At 38.9% G+C, this 15,849-nt stretch overlaps 1 protein-coding gene across 1 annotated transcript; it reads right to left on the bottom strand.

The window, feature by feature from the left end:
- LOC102190476 (olfactory receptor 10K1-like) lies at window positions 6,964-7,905 on the bottom strand. Its single transcript, XM_005677317.2, has one exon. It carries the CDS (start codon window positions 7,903-7,905, stop codon window positions 6,964-6,966), a length of 942 nt encoding a protein of 313 aa, XP_005677374.1.

The raw sequence follows: 15,849 nt of genomic DNA, 5'->3' as shown, positions 1-15,849 counted from the left end.
TGATGCTTTTGAACTGTGGTGTTGGAGAAGACTCTTGAGAATCCCTTAGACTGCAAGGATATCCAACCAGTCCATCCTACAGGAGATCAGTTCTGGGTGTTCATTGAAAGGATTGATGTTGAAGCTGAAACTCCAATACTTTGGCCACCTGTATCAATGTCTTGACTCATTTGAAAAGACCCTGATGACTCATTTCAAAATACTCTGAAAGATTGAGGGCAGGGGAGAAGCAGATGACAGAGGATGAAATGGTTGGATGGTGTCACCAACTCAATGAACATGAGTTTGGGTAAACTCTGGGAGTTGGTGATGGAGAGGCCTGGCATGCTGCGGTTCATGGAGTCGCAAAGTATCAGACATGACTGAGTGACTGAACTAAACTGAACTGAACTTAATCAGTGTTATAGAAAAGTTACAGGGTATAAAACTAATAAACAGAAATCACTTGCATTCTTATACACTAACCATGAAATCTCAGAGGAATGAAGGAAACAATCCCAATCACCATTGCAACAAAAAGAATAAAATAAGGAATAAACCTAGGAATAAGCCTACCTAAAGAGACAAAAGACCTGTATGCAGATTATAAGACTCTAATGAAAGAAATCAAAGATTACACAAATGGACGGAGAGATATGCCATGTTCTTGGACTGAAATAATCAATATTGTGAAAATGACTATACTACCTAAAGAAATTTACAGAGTCAATGCAATCCCTGTCAAACTACCAATGGTATGCTTCACAGAACTAAAACAAAAATGTTATAATTTGTATGGAACCACAAAAGACCCTAAATAGCTAAATCAATCTTAAGAAAGAGAAATAGAGATGAAAGAATCAACCTTCCTGACTTTAGACTATACTACAAAGCTACAGTCATCAAGGCAGTATGGTACTGGCACAAAAAAAGACATATAGATCAATTAAATAAGATAGAAAGCCCAGAGATAAACCCATGCACCTATGGACAACTTATCATTGACAAGGGAGGCAAGAGTATACAATGGAGAAAAGACAGTCTCTTCAATAAGCGGTGCTGAAAAAACTGGGCAACTACATGTAAAAAAAAATGCAATTAGAACATTTCCTAATGCCATACACAGAAATAAACTCAAAATGGATTAAAGACTTAAATGTAAGACCAGAAACTATAAAGTTCTTAGAGGAAAACATAGGCAGAATATTCTCTGAAATAAATCACAGCAAGATCCTTTGACTCATCTTCTAGAGTAATGGAAAAAATAAATAAATAAATAAATTGGACATAATTAAACAATGAATTCTGCAAAGCAAAGTTTAAACAAGGTGAAAAGACAACCTTAAGAATGGGAGAAAATAATAGCAAGTGAAACAACTGACAAAGGATTAATCTCTATAATACACAAGCAGCTTATGCAGCCCAGTATCAGAAAAACAAACAACTCAATCAAATAGTGGACAGAAGACCTAAAGAGATACGTCTCCAAAGAAGACATACAGATAGCTAATAAACACATGAAAAGATGCTCAACATTGCTCATTATTAGAGGGACACAAATCAAAACTACAATGAGATATCACCTTACACTGGTCAGAATGACCATCATCAAAAAATCTACAGCACCACAGGAGCGTTGGTTGGCCCTGGATAGTCGCCTCCCCTCCCGCCACCTGCCCCCCCTCCCCGCGCCACTCGCTGGCGGCCACCCCCTCGCCGGTCACACACCGCATGCCTGGTGCTGAACCATTCATGTAGGACCTGCTTCTGGGTTGGGTTTTGTACGCAGCAGAGCAGCTCCCTCACTGCAATCTATTGAAAGTCAGCCCTTGACACAAAGGTTTGTAAGGAAAAAAAAAGAAATTTAGAACAAAGGAATAAAATAATTCAGAAGAGGAAGAAACACTTTTAACAACAACAAAAAAAATGTTTTTAAAAATCTACAAGCAATAAATGCTGGAGAGGGTGTGGAGAAAAAGGCACCCTCTTGCACTCTTGGCAGGAATGTAAATTGATACAGCCACTATGGAAGACAGTATGGAGATTCCTTAAAACACTAGGAATAAAACCAACAAGTGAAAACTGAAAGCAAAAATCACTCAGCCGTGTCTGACTGTTTGTGACCCATGGATTATACAGTCCATGGAATTCCCCAGGCCAGAATACTGGAGTGGGTAGCCTTTCCCTTCTTCAGGGGATCTTCCCAACCCAGGGATCAAACCCAGGTCTCCCACATTGAAGGCAAATTCTTTATGAACTGAGCCACAAGGGAAGCCCCATATGACCCAACAGTTCCACTACTGGGCATATACCCTGAGGAAATCAACATTGAAAACAACATATTTACCCCAATATTCATTGCAGCACTACAATAGCCAGGACATGGAAGCAACATTGATGTCCATTGACAGATGAATGGATAAAGAACCTATGGTATATATATATATATATATATATATATATATACACACACAATGGGCTATTACGTAGTCATAAAAAGGAACACACTTGAGTCTGTTCTAATGAAGTGGATGAACCTAGAGCCTATTATATAAAATAAAGTAAGTCAGAAAGAGAAAGACAAGTATTATATATTAATGCATATATATGGAATCTAGAAAGATAGTACTGATGAACTTATGTGCAGGGCAGCAATGGAAACACAGACATATAGAACAGATTTGTGGGCACAGTAAGGGAAGGAGAGGGTGGGGTGAACTGGGAAAGTAATATTGAAACATATACAACCATATATAAAATAGGTACCCAATGTAAATTTGCTGTATGACACAGGGGGCTCAAACCGAGTGCTCTGACAACCTAGAGGGGTGGTATGGGGGGTGGCAGGTGGGAGGAAGATTCAAGAGGGAGATGACATTTATATACCTATGGCTGATTCATGTTGATGTATGGCAGAAACCTATACAATATTGTAATTATCCTCCAATTAAATAATGTTTTAAAAATTAAAAAGACAAAACAAAAAAAGAAAGTGAAGGAATAGCTCAGAATATCTTGAAATATGCAACTTATATAGAGGAGAGGAGCTATTTCACAGGGAAGAAGGAACCCAAGGAAAAACATAGGAGAATACAGAATGACACTTGAAGCACCAGCAAACAGTTGATTAGCATCAGAGGGCTTAACTAGGCACATATGAGAAATGAATCACAATAATCTTAGAAATAATAATGTCAGAGTGGTAGGCAGAGACTAGGTGATAAATTCTTGCTAACAGAGGCTTCTTGGTTTTATTCCATAGGGCAAGGGAACTCATCGAGGGTATTTCCACAAATTTTCTGGTCATTAGGGAAGACTAGCTCTCCAACTTATTATATTGTCTCAAAACCTTTGCTTAGATTATCTGAGATATTTCAGCAATGATGCAATGTTAGTCACTTCCCGGAGGATAATCAATAGGTATGATGTGCAGGAATGAGCATGCGGGTAAAGAGAGGAGAGTACAGGGAATAATTGCATGCAAATAGGAAGGAGACTCCATAATGAGGTTGTAACCTCAAACAAAAGAGGAACAAAGCGATCCCAAGGAAAGCATAGACATTTCAATATGTAGGTTGAGGTGAGTGGATCAGAAACTGAGACGGGCCACCAAGGACAGCTACAGAGTGTTGTGTTCATGAAATAAAAAGTTGTTAGGAGGAGAGGTAAGGGGAGACAATCAAATTATCTTCTATTTTTCCATGGAACTAGACAATGTTGTCCTAAAAAATAAAACAGCCAATTATTCTACTGGCATAATGGGTTTATTTGAGAACAGCAAGGAACTGCAATTTGGGGTAAACATGCTATAGCAAAAACTATAGGTAAGTCTAAGAAAGCAATGAGAGAAGCATTACTTTGTTGACAAAAAAAGTGGAAGTTGGAAGGGGTTGTTTTGAATGAAATTGCACTGAAGGAATTACACTGAATGTCCATCTAGTAAAAGCTATGGTTTCTCCAGTAGTCATGCACAGATGTGAGAGCTGGACCATAAAGAAAACTAGCACCAAAGAATTGATGCTTTTGAACTGTGATGTTGGAGAAGATTCTTAAGAGAACCTTGGACTGTAAGGAGATCCAACCAGTCAATCCTAATGAAAACCAGTCCTGAGTATTCACTGAAAGGGCTGATGTTGAAGCTGAAACTCCAATACTTTTTCCACCTGATGAGAAGAACTGACTCATTAAAAAAGACCCTGATGCTGGGAAAGATTGAGGGCGGGAGGAGAAGGGGACGACAGAGGATGAGATGGCATCATCAACTGGATGAACATGAGTTTGAGCTAGATCCAGCAGTTGGTGATAGACAGGGAAGTCTGGTGTGCTGCAGTCCATGGTGTCGCAGAATCGGACATGACTGAATGACTGAACTGACTGACACTGAAGGAAACAGAGAGATTAGAAAGGTGCAGGACTATCCATTTGCTGGATTTATTGCTGGACAAGGAGAACTCTTCTTGATGGGGTCTGTAGTTGATGCTTTTCTATAGGGGTCTGTAACTGATAACCATGCAATGTATGAGGACTCTCACTTCAGGCCTCCAGCTCCATTTTAGTTGAGATTTCCCTCCTACACTATTTATGGGAATGTGAATTGGTACATCTACTATGGAGAACAGTATGGAGGTTTCTTAAAAAACTAAAAATAGAGTTACAAAATGATCCTACAATTCTACCTCTGGGCATACATCCAAAGAAAACCAAAATATAAAAAGATACATCATCACAATGTTCATAGCAGCACTATTTATAGTAGCTAAGACTTGGAAGCAACAAAAATATCAACTTAATAAATGTGTATAGGATATGTGGTATAAATAAAATATGTAATGTAATATTACTTAATTATAAAAAACAATGAAACAATGCTATTTTCAAAAAATTGAATGGACCTAGAAATTATTATGCTAAGTGAAGTAAGTCAGAAAAAGACAAATATCGTATGAGCTCACTTGTATGTGGAATCTAAAAAAGAAAAAAAGAAAAAGACCCAAATGAACTTACTTACAGAACAGAAACAGACTCAGATAGAGAAAACAAACTTAAGTTACAAAAAAAGAAAGGGGATGGATAAATTAGGAGGTTGGAATTAACATTTACACAGGTCTGTATATAAAATAAATAACCAACAAGAACCTTCTGGATAGAACAGAGAACTACCAATATTTTGTAATAATCTATGTAGGAAAAGAATATGGACAAAAAAAAAAATGTGTGTGTGCTTAGTCACTCAGTTGTGCCTGAATCTTTGAGACCCCATAAACTATAGCCTGCCAGACTCCCTTGTTCATGGGATTCTCCAGGAATGAATACTGGAATGGGTAGCCATTCCCTTCTCCAGGGGATCTTCCTTCTGGAGGAGGGCGTGGAAACCCACTGTAGTATTCTTGCCTGGAAAATCACCAAGGAGAGAGGAGCCTGGCAGGCTACAGTCCATGGGGCAGCAAAGAGTAAGACACAACTGAGTGACTAATCACAACAAAGTGCATATATAAATACATATGCATGAATCAATGTGGTATACACTTTAAATTAACACAACATTGTAAATCAACTATACTTCAATTTAAAAATGAGGCTTATTCAGAATTCCCTAGCAGGCCAGTGGTTAGGACTCCACACTCTCACTGCTGAGGGCCTGTGTTCAATCTCCAGTTGGGGAATTAAAGTCCTCCAACCTGTAAAAGGAGTATCTCAAGGCTGTATATTGTCACCCTGTTTATTTAACTTATATGCAGAGTACATCATGAGAAACACTGGGCTGGAGGAAGCACAAGCTGGAATCAAGATAACCTGGAGAAATATCAATAACCTCAGATATGCAGATGACACCACCCTTATGGCAAAAAGTGAAGAGGAACTAAAGAGCCTCTTGATGAAAGTGGTAGACGGGAGTGAAAAAGTTGGCTTAAAGCTCAACATTCAGAAAACAAAGATCATGATATCTGGTCCCATTACTACCTGGGAAATAGATGGGGAAACAGTGGAAACAGTGTCAGACTTCATATTGGGGAGCTCCAAAATCACTGCAAATGGTGAGTGCAGCCATGAAATTAAAAGAGGCTTACTCTTTGGAAGGAAAGTTATGACCAACCTAGATAGCATATTGAAAAGCAGAGACATTACTTTGCCAACAAAGGTCCGTCTAGACAAGCCTATGGTTTTCCCAGTGGTCATGTATGGATGTGAGAGTTGGACTGTGAAGAAGGCTGAGTGCTGAAGAATTGATGCTTTTGAACTGTGGTGTTGGAGAAGACTCTTGAGAGTCCCTTGGACTGCAAGGAGATCCAACCAGTCCATTCTGAAGGAGATCAGTCCTGGGATTTCTTTGGAGGGAATAATGCTGAAGCTGAAACTCCAGTACTTTGGCCACCTCATGCAAAGAGTTGACTCATTGAAAAAGACTCTGATGATGGGAGGGATTGGGGGCAGGAGGAGAAGGGGATGACAGAGGATGAGACGGCTGGATGGCATCACTGACTCGATGGACGTGAGTCTGAGTGAACTCCAGGAGTTGGTGATGGACAGGGAGGCCTGGCGTGCTGCAATTCATGGGGTCGCAAAGAGTCAGACATGACTGAGTGAATGAACTGAACTGAACTGAACTGAACTGAACCTGTATAGTGAAGTCAAAAAACAATTTTTTAAAGTGAGGTTTCCTTTATTCTATTTCACAATTTGAATGTATCTTTACTCACCTCTGCTGATGTATATACTTTCGAGTAATCAAACTTCATAGCAGTGAAATATAGTGAAATTTGTTCTTTAACTGAGTGATTATTTCCCTCATCTGCACAGACCTCTTAGAGTATCACTGATGGTAGAAAGCCAAAATATCTTAACTTCTCTGAGCTTCATTCTTCTAATATGCAAAATATTCTTATGGTAGTGTGTCCTACACTCAGTTGAGAAACTGCGTGAAATGCACATATTACCTGTCACATAAAAGGCACACAATTGGCTGAATAGTGAGAACTTGGCTCTTTAATTAACAAGACATGAAGTTTGGGCCATTGTTCTTTGAAGAGCTGATTTGAATTCCTTATTTCTCAGGCTGTAAATCATTGGGTTGAATAGTGGTGTGAGGATGGTATAAAACACAGATATTAGGGTGTCTTGACTTGTTGAGTAATTGGATTTGGGCCTTAAGTAAATGAAAGAGGCACAACCATAATGAACAGTTATCACAATGAGATGAGAGGCACATGTAGAGAAGGTTTTGTATCTTCCAACAGATGATGGGATTTTTAGAATGGCAGAGATGATGTGGATGTAGGAGACCAGGATAAGTAACAGGGGAATAATCAAGGCAAATACACCAAGCACAAAAACGACCAACTGACTGAGGTAAGAGTGATGCGATGCCAGCTTGAGGACAGGAAAGATGTCACAGAAGAAGTGGTGTAGTTGGTTGGAGGAGTGAAAGGGCAGGTGAAATACCAAGGATGTGATGATCTGTGCGACAGTAAAGCCGCAGGCACAGGCAGCAGCCACGAGTCCCACGCACACCCCATGCCCCATGAGCACTGTGTAGCGCAGAGGGTCACAGATGGCCACGTAGCGATCATAACCCATGGCTGCCAGCAGGAAGGAGTGAGAGCAACCTAGAAAGAGGAAGGAAAACATCTGGATGGCACAGCCCAGGAAGGAGATGGTCTTCTTCTGGGCCAGCAGGTCAACCAGCATCTTGGGTACAATGACGAAGGTGTAACAAGTCTCAGAGCAGGAGAGGACACCAAGGAAGAAGTACATGGGGGTGTGGAGGGCTCTGTCCAGCACAATGGTAGAAACGATGATGGCATTGGTGCCCAGCATGAACAAGTACACAAGCAGGAAGACAGCAAAGAGCAGCCGTTGAAGCCCAGCCAGAGATGAGAAGCCGAGGAAGACAAACTCTGTCACTAATGTCTCATTGGCCCACTCCATGGTCACTGCTATACAGGAGAGCCAGAGCCAGAGCCACAGGCCAGGATGCAGGGATGGAGAAAGGCATGGGGAACTCAGCACAAAGTCTGCAGGTGGCAGGCATCTCCAGATATTTGATGGAACTCATTCATTCTCTCCAAAATTGTCTGCCAAAATAAGAATTAAGGCTAAATATGGAACAGAATAATTGACAATCTATGAGCAGACTTTTCCCAAGGCTATAAACATGTTGTCTCTTAAAAGAAGGAATAGGAAATACCTGATTTTTTTTCTGTGTGTCTTAATTACAAATTATTGTGGTTTTTTGCTCACTACAAGCCCAACTCTCCAAAAGTGAAAAATATGGATGGTTAACTTCAGCTATCTGAACTTGATCAGACTATGGAATAAAGAATGAGTAGTGTTCAGGCAGCATGAGCCAAGGGTGGAACAGATAACATTAGTTTAAGCAAGTATTCTTTTTCAGGAAAACGAGAATCACTAAGTTGGTACTTGATGCCATTAATAAAGAAGTATTTATATTAAAAAAAAAAAACAGAGAGACTCGTTAACTGTGGCGTTTTGCAACACTCTTCACTTTTCCTATTATGCGCATGATTGTTCTAATTCACTTCAATCATGTCCAACTCTTTGAAACCCTATGGACTGTAGACCCCAGGCTTCTCTGTCCATGGGATTCTTCAGGCAAGAATACTTGAGTGGGTTGCCATGCCCTTCTCCAAGGAATCCTCTCAACCCAGGAATCTAACCCATATCTCTTATATCTCCTGCACTGGCAGGCGAGTTGCTTTACCACCTGTGCCACTTGGAAAGCCCACTATAGGTGCCTCAGAGAAACACAGAAAAATAGAATGTTACAAAAATAGATAAGAACTTGTTCCAGAGTGTGAGAGAGAATGGGAAAATTGAGCAGTTTTCCAAATTTCAACCCCTGACATAAACCATAGGTTATACATTTCATATATTGATAAGTCAATAAGATTCCGTTGAATAATTTGCTACTAAACACAGTTTGAAAACTGCTAGAAAGGGTTATTTGTAAAGTAATTTTTAGCTCTTATATCTGAAAGTTTTTCCCAGTGTTTCCTACTGGCCAAGCCTAAGAAGTAAGAAAGTATTCTCTGGATGCAAAATAACCTAGCATGTATTGGTTATGTCTCAGTTCAGTTCAGTTCAGTCTCTCAGTCGTGTCTGGCTCGTTAAGACCCCATGAATCGCAGCATGCCAGGCCTCCCTGTCCATCACCAACTCCTGGAGTTCACTCAGACTCACGTCCATCGAGTCGGTGATGCCATCCAGCCATCTCATCCTCTGTCATCCCCTTCTCTTCCTGCCCCCAATCCCTCCCATCATCAGAGTCTTTTCCAATGAGTCAACTCTTGCATGAGGTGGCCAAAGTACTGGAGTTTCAGCTTTAGCATCATTCCTTCCAAAGAAATCCCAGGACTGATCTCCTTCAGAATGGACTGGTTAGATCTCCTGATGAACTATGGACTGAGGTTCGTGACATTTTACAGGAGACAGGGATCAAGACCATCCTCATGGAAAAGAAATGCAAAAAAGCAAAATGGCTGTCTGAGGAAGCCTTACAAATAGCTGTGAAAAGAAAAGAAGCAAAAAGCAAATGAGAAAAGGAAAGACATAAGCATCTGAATGCAGAGTTCCAAAGAATAGCAAGAAGAGATAAGAAAGCCTTCCTCAGTGATCAATGAAAAGAAATAGAGGAAAACAACAGAATGGGAAAGACTAGAGATCTCTTCAAGGAAATTAGAGATACCAAGGGAACATTTCATGCAAAACTGGGCTCGATAAAGGACAGAAATTGTTGTGTCTAGTGCTTATTTATATACTTTTCAGTTTATTTGTATGATTTTATATCATTTTTATTGAAGAATTATTTGCATCTGCTAGCACTTTTTTTTTTTAATTTATTTTTTGCGTTTTCCTAGTCAATAGCAAAGACCCTAAGTTAAATGATTGGAAATTTCTGAAGTTCATTGTATGTATTGCTAGAATCTAAAGGTAATAAGTTTTGTTCTTTCTTAATTACTAGAAACTGGTCCTAAGCTTAGTAGGTATAATTATTTATTTATTTGAAGTTAGTATTAGAATACTCACATACACTTGTTTTAGAGCTCTTTAACACAAATAATAGAAAATTTTTCATCCTGTAACCGAAAATATATTTCTGTTATATATAAGTATAAAGAATGTGTATACTATGTTTATCCCCATTATATACATATATACATTTATACTAATTATATGCTTTCTGTATCAAGAAACACAAACTAATCAGACAGTTTCCCTATAGAATGCTTCTACCTTTACAAATGAATTTCCATCTATTCCACGACACTGAGGGAGTCTCAGTGGTGATCATTGTTTATCCTTGTCATATCACTTTCCCAAGATCTTTCTGGATCTCCTTTCAACTGATCTATATCTAATCCCCATTATGAATCTTAAGTAGACCCCAGAAGTTAAAATGACCTCTAACTTAGAATGATTCTGAAATAATGCCTGTTATCGACCCACTATCTGGGCCACACCCCCCCCCAAAAAAAAAAAAAAAAAAAAAACACCTGGACTACTTGTCCCTCAGATTCGTGAAGGCAACTGATTTCAGTTAAGTGGATTTTTATGTACTGTTAGTATAATCCTATAATCTGATTGAGTTATATGACTGATATATTTGCCTTTTCATGGTGTATGGAGACCCACTGGCACAGTGTATCTGAGAAGGCAGGCCCCTCTGCTCAAGAAGACATCAAAGACCACCACAGTGTATTGTATCAGCACTAAGGATAGAAAGATATACAAGCAGAAGAATAAAAAGATCATCTAGCCAAATACCTGCTGGCTATAAGATTAAGGTAAAAGATCCCTTAATTTGGATTTAGATTTACATTTCCAGTCTAGCTTAGTGTGACTTTGGGCAAAGTTCTTGGATATTCAGTCTCTTTATTTTAAAATCAAAGAGAACAGGGCAATAACTATAATAAACAGTTAGGGTGCATAGAATGTACTTAAGCAGAGGCTCCTTGCATGATATTACACAGGAGATTTTATTTAGACTAGCAGTTGAGTACTGACCCTTACCAGTCTTTTCAACTCATTGATTCCAAGATCTTCCAGGTAGATGACTCTGCAAGTCCCCTTATAATATTCCAGAGCCTATAGATGGAATTCAGGTTATGATCCTTAGAGATGACTCTTCCCCACCTTTATTTTTCTAAGCCCTCAGATACTCCACAGGGATTTTATGTAGTTTAGATTTAAATAGTGATTCTGTATTTGAGGATAGTGTATATCTCAAAAGAGAGAAAATATATATATTTTTAAGATGCAATACTTTTGAGATATTCAAATATTTATCTTTAGGGAAAGTATAAATCAATTAACTGAGAGAAATTATAGGCAGTCTCAGATAGCAAAGAAGTGAATTTTTATATTCTTAAGTACACATGAACATCCTGAATTTGCCTTATTAAAATGAAATTTAAGTTTCAGTTTTCAATTATAGCTAAAATCATACATCCATGAGTAGATGGAAGAAAGAGAACTTGAAATTTGAAAAGCATTGTTTCATTTGATCCATAAGCCAGTCATACTAAAAAACAAAAGAAAGGAAAAAGAGAGGAAGAAATGAAACAAAGAAAGAGGAAGAGAGAGAAAAGAGAGAGAGAGAGAAAGGAAGGAAGGAAACAAAGAAGGAAGTGGGAAAGAAAGAAGGAAAATCTAGTGGAAACAAAAATGATCCAGAGTAATCATCAAGAAAAATTTAGAAAACTATACAGATATAGCTATACTATACAGTATAAAACTATACTATGCATGTTAGTTTTATAAAACTAACATGTTCAGTCACTCCTGGTACCTCAGTTAAAAGCAGACCCTGGTTCTCCTTCTTAACCCTGCCACTTGCCAGAATTGCAGTGGGAGGTCATAAGCACTACCCTTCACCAAGATCTAGACCCCACAAAGCCCCAGACTAACTAGATCATTATTCCCACTTTTGAGCAAGTACCTACACTGCTCTCCTCCTTTCAGCTCAAACAGAAGCAGCTATTCAGTATCTGGAATCCCTTAGGAAAGGAGATTCTTAAGCCAGAGACCAGACCTGAGAAAATAACAGCAAAAGAGAGTGAATCTGCCTTGAGACAGAAACCCTCCTCTATGTCAAAGAAGTAATCTCCTCTATCTAACAGGAACCTGTTTGTCCAGCAAAAGTCTCAGTCTTGAGATGTTCTGGTTCATACAGTTTGAATAACACAGGATGTGGTTATTAGAAGCATTCACTATGATCACTGGACTCCTGAGGCCTGATCTACTACCCTGAAGACTTTTCCTTAAGGTTAATTAGAAGTCAAACTTATGCTAAAAAAAACCAACATTGCCAGTTTTTCAAAGATATCCTTAGTGAGGAAACTGGGGAGCAACAACCATGAACATAATTAGCCCACATCAGAATTGGATGTTCAGTCTATCTCTGATGGATTCTGAAAAAAAAAGAGAGAAAATCACTGCAATCTGATCTATAATGCTGAAGACCAAGTGGATACTTTTCATAGAATTTTAAATCAAAATATTAGCATATTTATCTAGTGATTCTCAAATTTAGTGTTTATAAGAATAAAAGGAGGGCTTAATTACAAATTCATATTTTTATATTCTTGATCATAAAAATTATAGTCAGGAATATTGAGATGATCAAAAAAAACCTAAATTTTTAACAAGTAGTTTTGTATTTAATGGAGCATTATCATTAATGCTTTTTATCTTACAAATAACGCTTACAGTTTAAAATAAATGAAATGTGTGGATAAAAAAATAATTATATTAACCTTCTGTAATAAGTCAGCAGTGGCCACAGGACTCGAAAAGGTCAGTTTTCATTCCAATCAAAGAAAGGCAATGCCAAAAAAGGCTCAAACTACCACACAATTGCACTCATCTCACACTCTAGTAAAGTAATACTCGAAATTCTCCAAGCCAGGCTTCAGCAATACATGAAGCGTGAACTTCCAGATGTTCAAGCTGGTTTTAGAAAAGGCAGAGGAAGTAGAGATCAAATTGCCAACATCCACTGGATCATCAAAAAAGCAAGAGAGTTCCAAAAAAAATCTATTTCTGCTTTATTGACTATGCCAAAGCCTTTGACTGTGTGGATCACAATAAACTGTGGAAAATTCTGAAAGAGATGGGAATATCAGACCACCTGACCTGCCTCTTGATAAACCTGTATGCAAGTCAGGAAGCAACAGTTAGAACTGGACATGGACCAACAGACTGGTTCCAAATAGGAAAAGGAGTACGTCAAGGCTGTTATATTGTCACCCTGCTTATTTAACTTCTATGCGGAGTACATCATGAGAAACGCTGGGCTGGAAGAAGCAGGAGCTGAAATCAAGATGGCCAGGAGAAATATCAATCACCTCAGATATGCAGATGACACCACCACCATTATGGCAGAAACTAAAGAGGAACTCAAAAGCCTCTTGATGAAAGTGATAGAGGAGAGTGAAAAAGTTGGCTTAAAGTTCAACATTCAGAAAACTAAGACCATGGCATCTAATCCCATCACTTCATGGCAAATAGATGGGGAAACAGTGGAAACAGTGTCAGACTTCATTTTTGGGGGCTCCAAAATCACTGCCGATGGTGACTACAGCCATGAGATTAAAAGACGTTTACTCCTTGGAAGGAAAGTTATGACCAACCTAGATAGCATATTGAAAAGCAGAGACATTACTTTGCAACAAACGATAGTCAAGCCTATGGTTTTTCCAGAGGTCATGTATGGATGCGAGAGTTGAACTGTGAAGAAAGCTGAGCACCAAAGAATTAATGCTTTTGAACTGTGGTGTTGGAGAAGACTCTTGAAAGTCCCGTGGACTGCAAGGAGATCCAACCAGTCCATTTGAAAGGAAATTAGTCCTGGCTGTTCATTGGAAGGACTGATGCTAAAGCTGAAACTCCAATACTTTGGCCATCTCATGTGAAGAGTTGACTCATTGGAAAAGACCCTGATGCTGGGAGGGATTGGGGGCAGGAGGAGAAGGGGACGACAGAGGATGAGATGGCTGGATGGCATCACTGACTCGATGGACATGAGTCTGGGTGAACTCTGGGAGCTGGTGATGGACAGGGAGGCCTGGCATGCTGCGATTCATGGAGTCGCAAAGAGTGGGACATGACTGCTACTGAACTGAACTGAATAATTATTAGCCTTCTGAACTGAATTATATTAGCCTTCTGTAGGTTTGAGGCTTCCTTTGCAGCTCAGCTGGTAAAGAATCCGCCTGCAATGCAGGAAACCTAGGTTCAGTCCCTGGGTTGGGAAGATCCCCTGGAGAAGGGAAAGGCTACCACTCCAGTATTCTGGCCTGGAGAAGAGCGACTGAACTGAACTGAATTGATAATCCATGGGGTCGCAAAGAATCGGACACGACTGAGCAACTTTCACTTTTTCACTTTCTGTAGGTTTAATTTAATAATATCATAAAATACATTTTCCCAATTTAAATGTATAGTTTAATGAGTTTTGACAAATGCATATATCTGAGCAACAACCACCCAATAAGGTTCCAGACCATTTCTTCAACCCAGAAGAGTTTCCTTCTTTTTTGTGTGGTCAGCTTCACTGAGTCCTGGCACAAGAGAAATAGTAACCTTGTTCTCTGTTGATACAGGTTGCTCTTTTCTAAAATTTACTGTAAATGGAAACATGCAGATTACTCAGTTTTGCCACATTTTTTTCACCTACCATGTTTTGGAGACATACTGTTTCATAAGAATATTCAATTTTTGTTAATTAATATGGTTGTTGGTTAAAGTATCCCATTTATTAATCATCATGATTTGTTTACTTGTTGACCTGTTGAAAGACATTTAGATTATTTCCCGTTTGAGGCCAATAGGAGGAAAACACCTATGAATATTAGTTTCTATAATCTCATGTAAAACATATGTTCATTTGTGTTTGGTGAGTACCCATGACTAGAAAGGCTTTTTAGTTGTTTATACACTGCCAAACCATTTTCAGAGAGGTATCATGATTAATTCCCGTCAGCAATGTATTCCTATATCAGTGTTTTCACATCCCAGCCAACTCTTGGTGTAGTCAGTCTTTTAAATTTCTTAAGTGTGATATTTTACTTCACTTTGATCAGGTTTTTTCTTGAATATTAATTATGTTGATCATTTTTCATGTGCTTTGGCTATTTGTACATCTTGATTTGTGAAGTATGTATTCAAATGTTTTATTATGTGTTAATTTTTGTTTGTTTGTTTTTCTTTTTTGTCTTTGTATTCAGACATTGTGATCTGAATACGAGTCCTTTATTAGATATATACTTTGTAAATATTTACTCCTACTATATGGTTTGTTTTTCTATTAATCATGCCTTTTTTTTATCGGACACAGCTTTACACTTCTCTGTCAATTTCTCCTGTACAGCAAAGTGAATCAGCTATTCGTATATGTGCGTTAGTTGCTCAGTTGTGTCCAACTCTTTGTGACCCTATGGATTGTAACCTGCCATACTCCTCTGTTCATGTAATTCTCCAGGCAAAAATACTAGAGTGGGTATCCTTTCCCTTCTCCAGAGGATTCTCCCAGCCCTGGAATCAAACCCAGGTCTTCTGTATTGCTGGTGGATTCCTTACCATCTGAGCCACCAGGGAAGCCCTCGTATATCCCGTTTGGGGGGTTTCCTTCCCATTTAGGTCACCACAGAGCATGGATTAGCGTTCCCTGTGCTATACAGTAGGTTCTCATTAGTTATCTATTTTATATGTGGTGTCGAGTGTTATATGTCAATCCCATTCTCCCAATTCACCGCATCACCTATCCCCTCTTGGCATCCGTAAGCTTGTTCTCTACTTCTGCATCTCTGTTTCTGCTTTGCAAGTGAAATCATGCCTTTTATGAACAGTTTT

The sequence above is a fragment of the Capra hircus genome, chromosome 3, assembly GCF_001704415.2.
Source record: "Capra hircus breed San Clemente chromosome 3, ASM170441v1, whole genome shotgun sequence".
Lineage (NCBI taxonomy): Eukaryota > Metazoa > Chordata > Mammalia > Artiodactyla > Bovidae > Capra > Capra hircus.
This window is presented reverse-complemented; position numbering and strand designations above follow the sequence as displayed.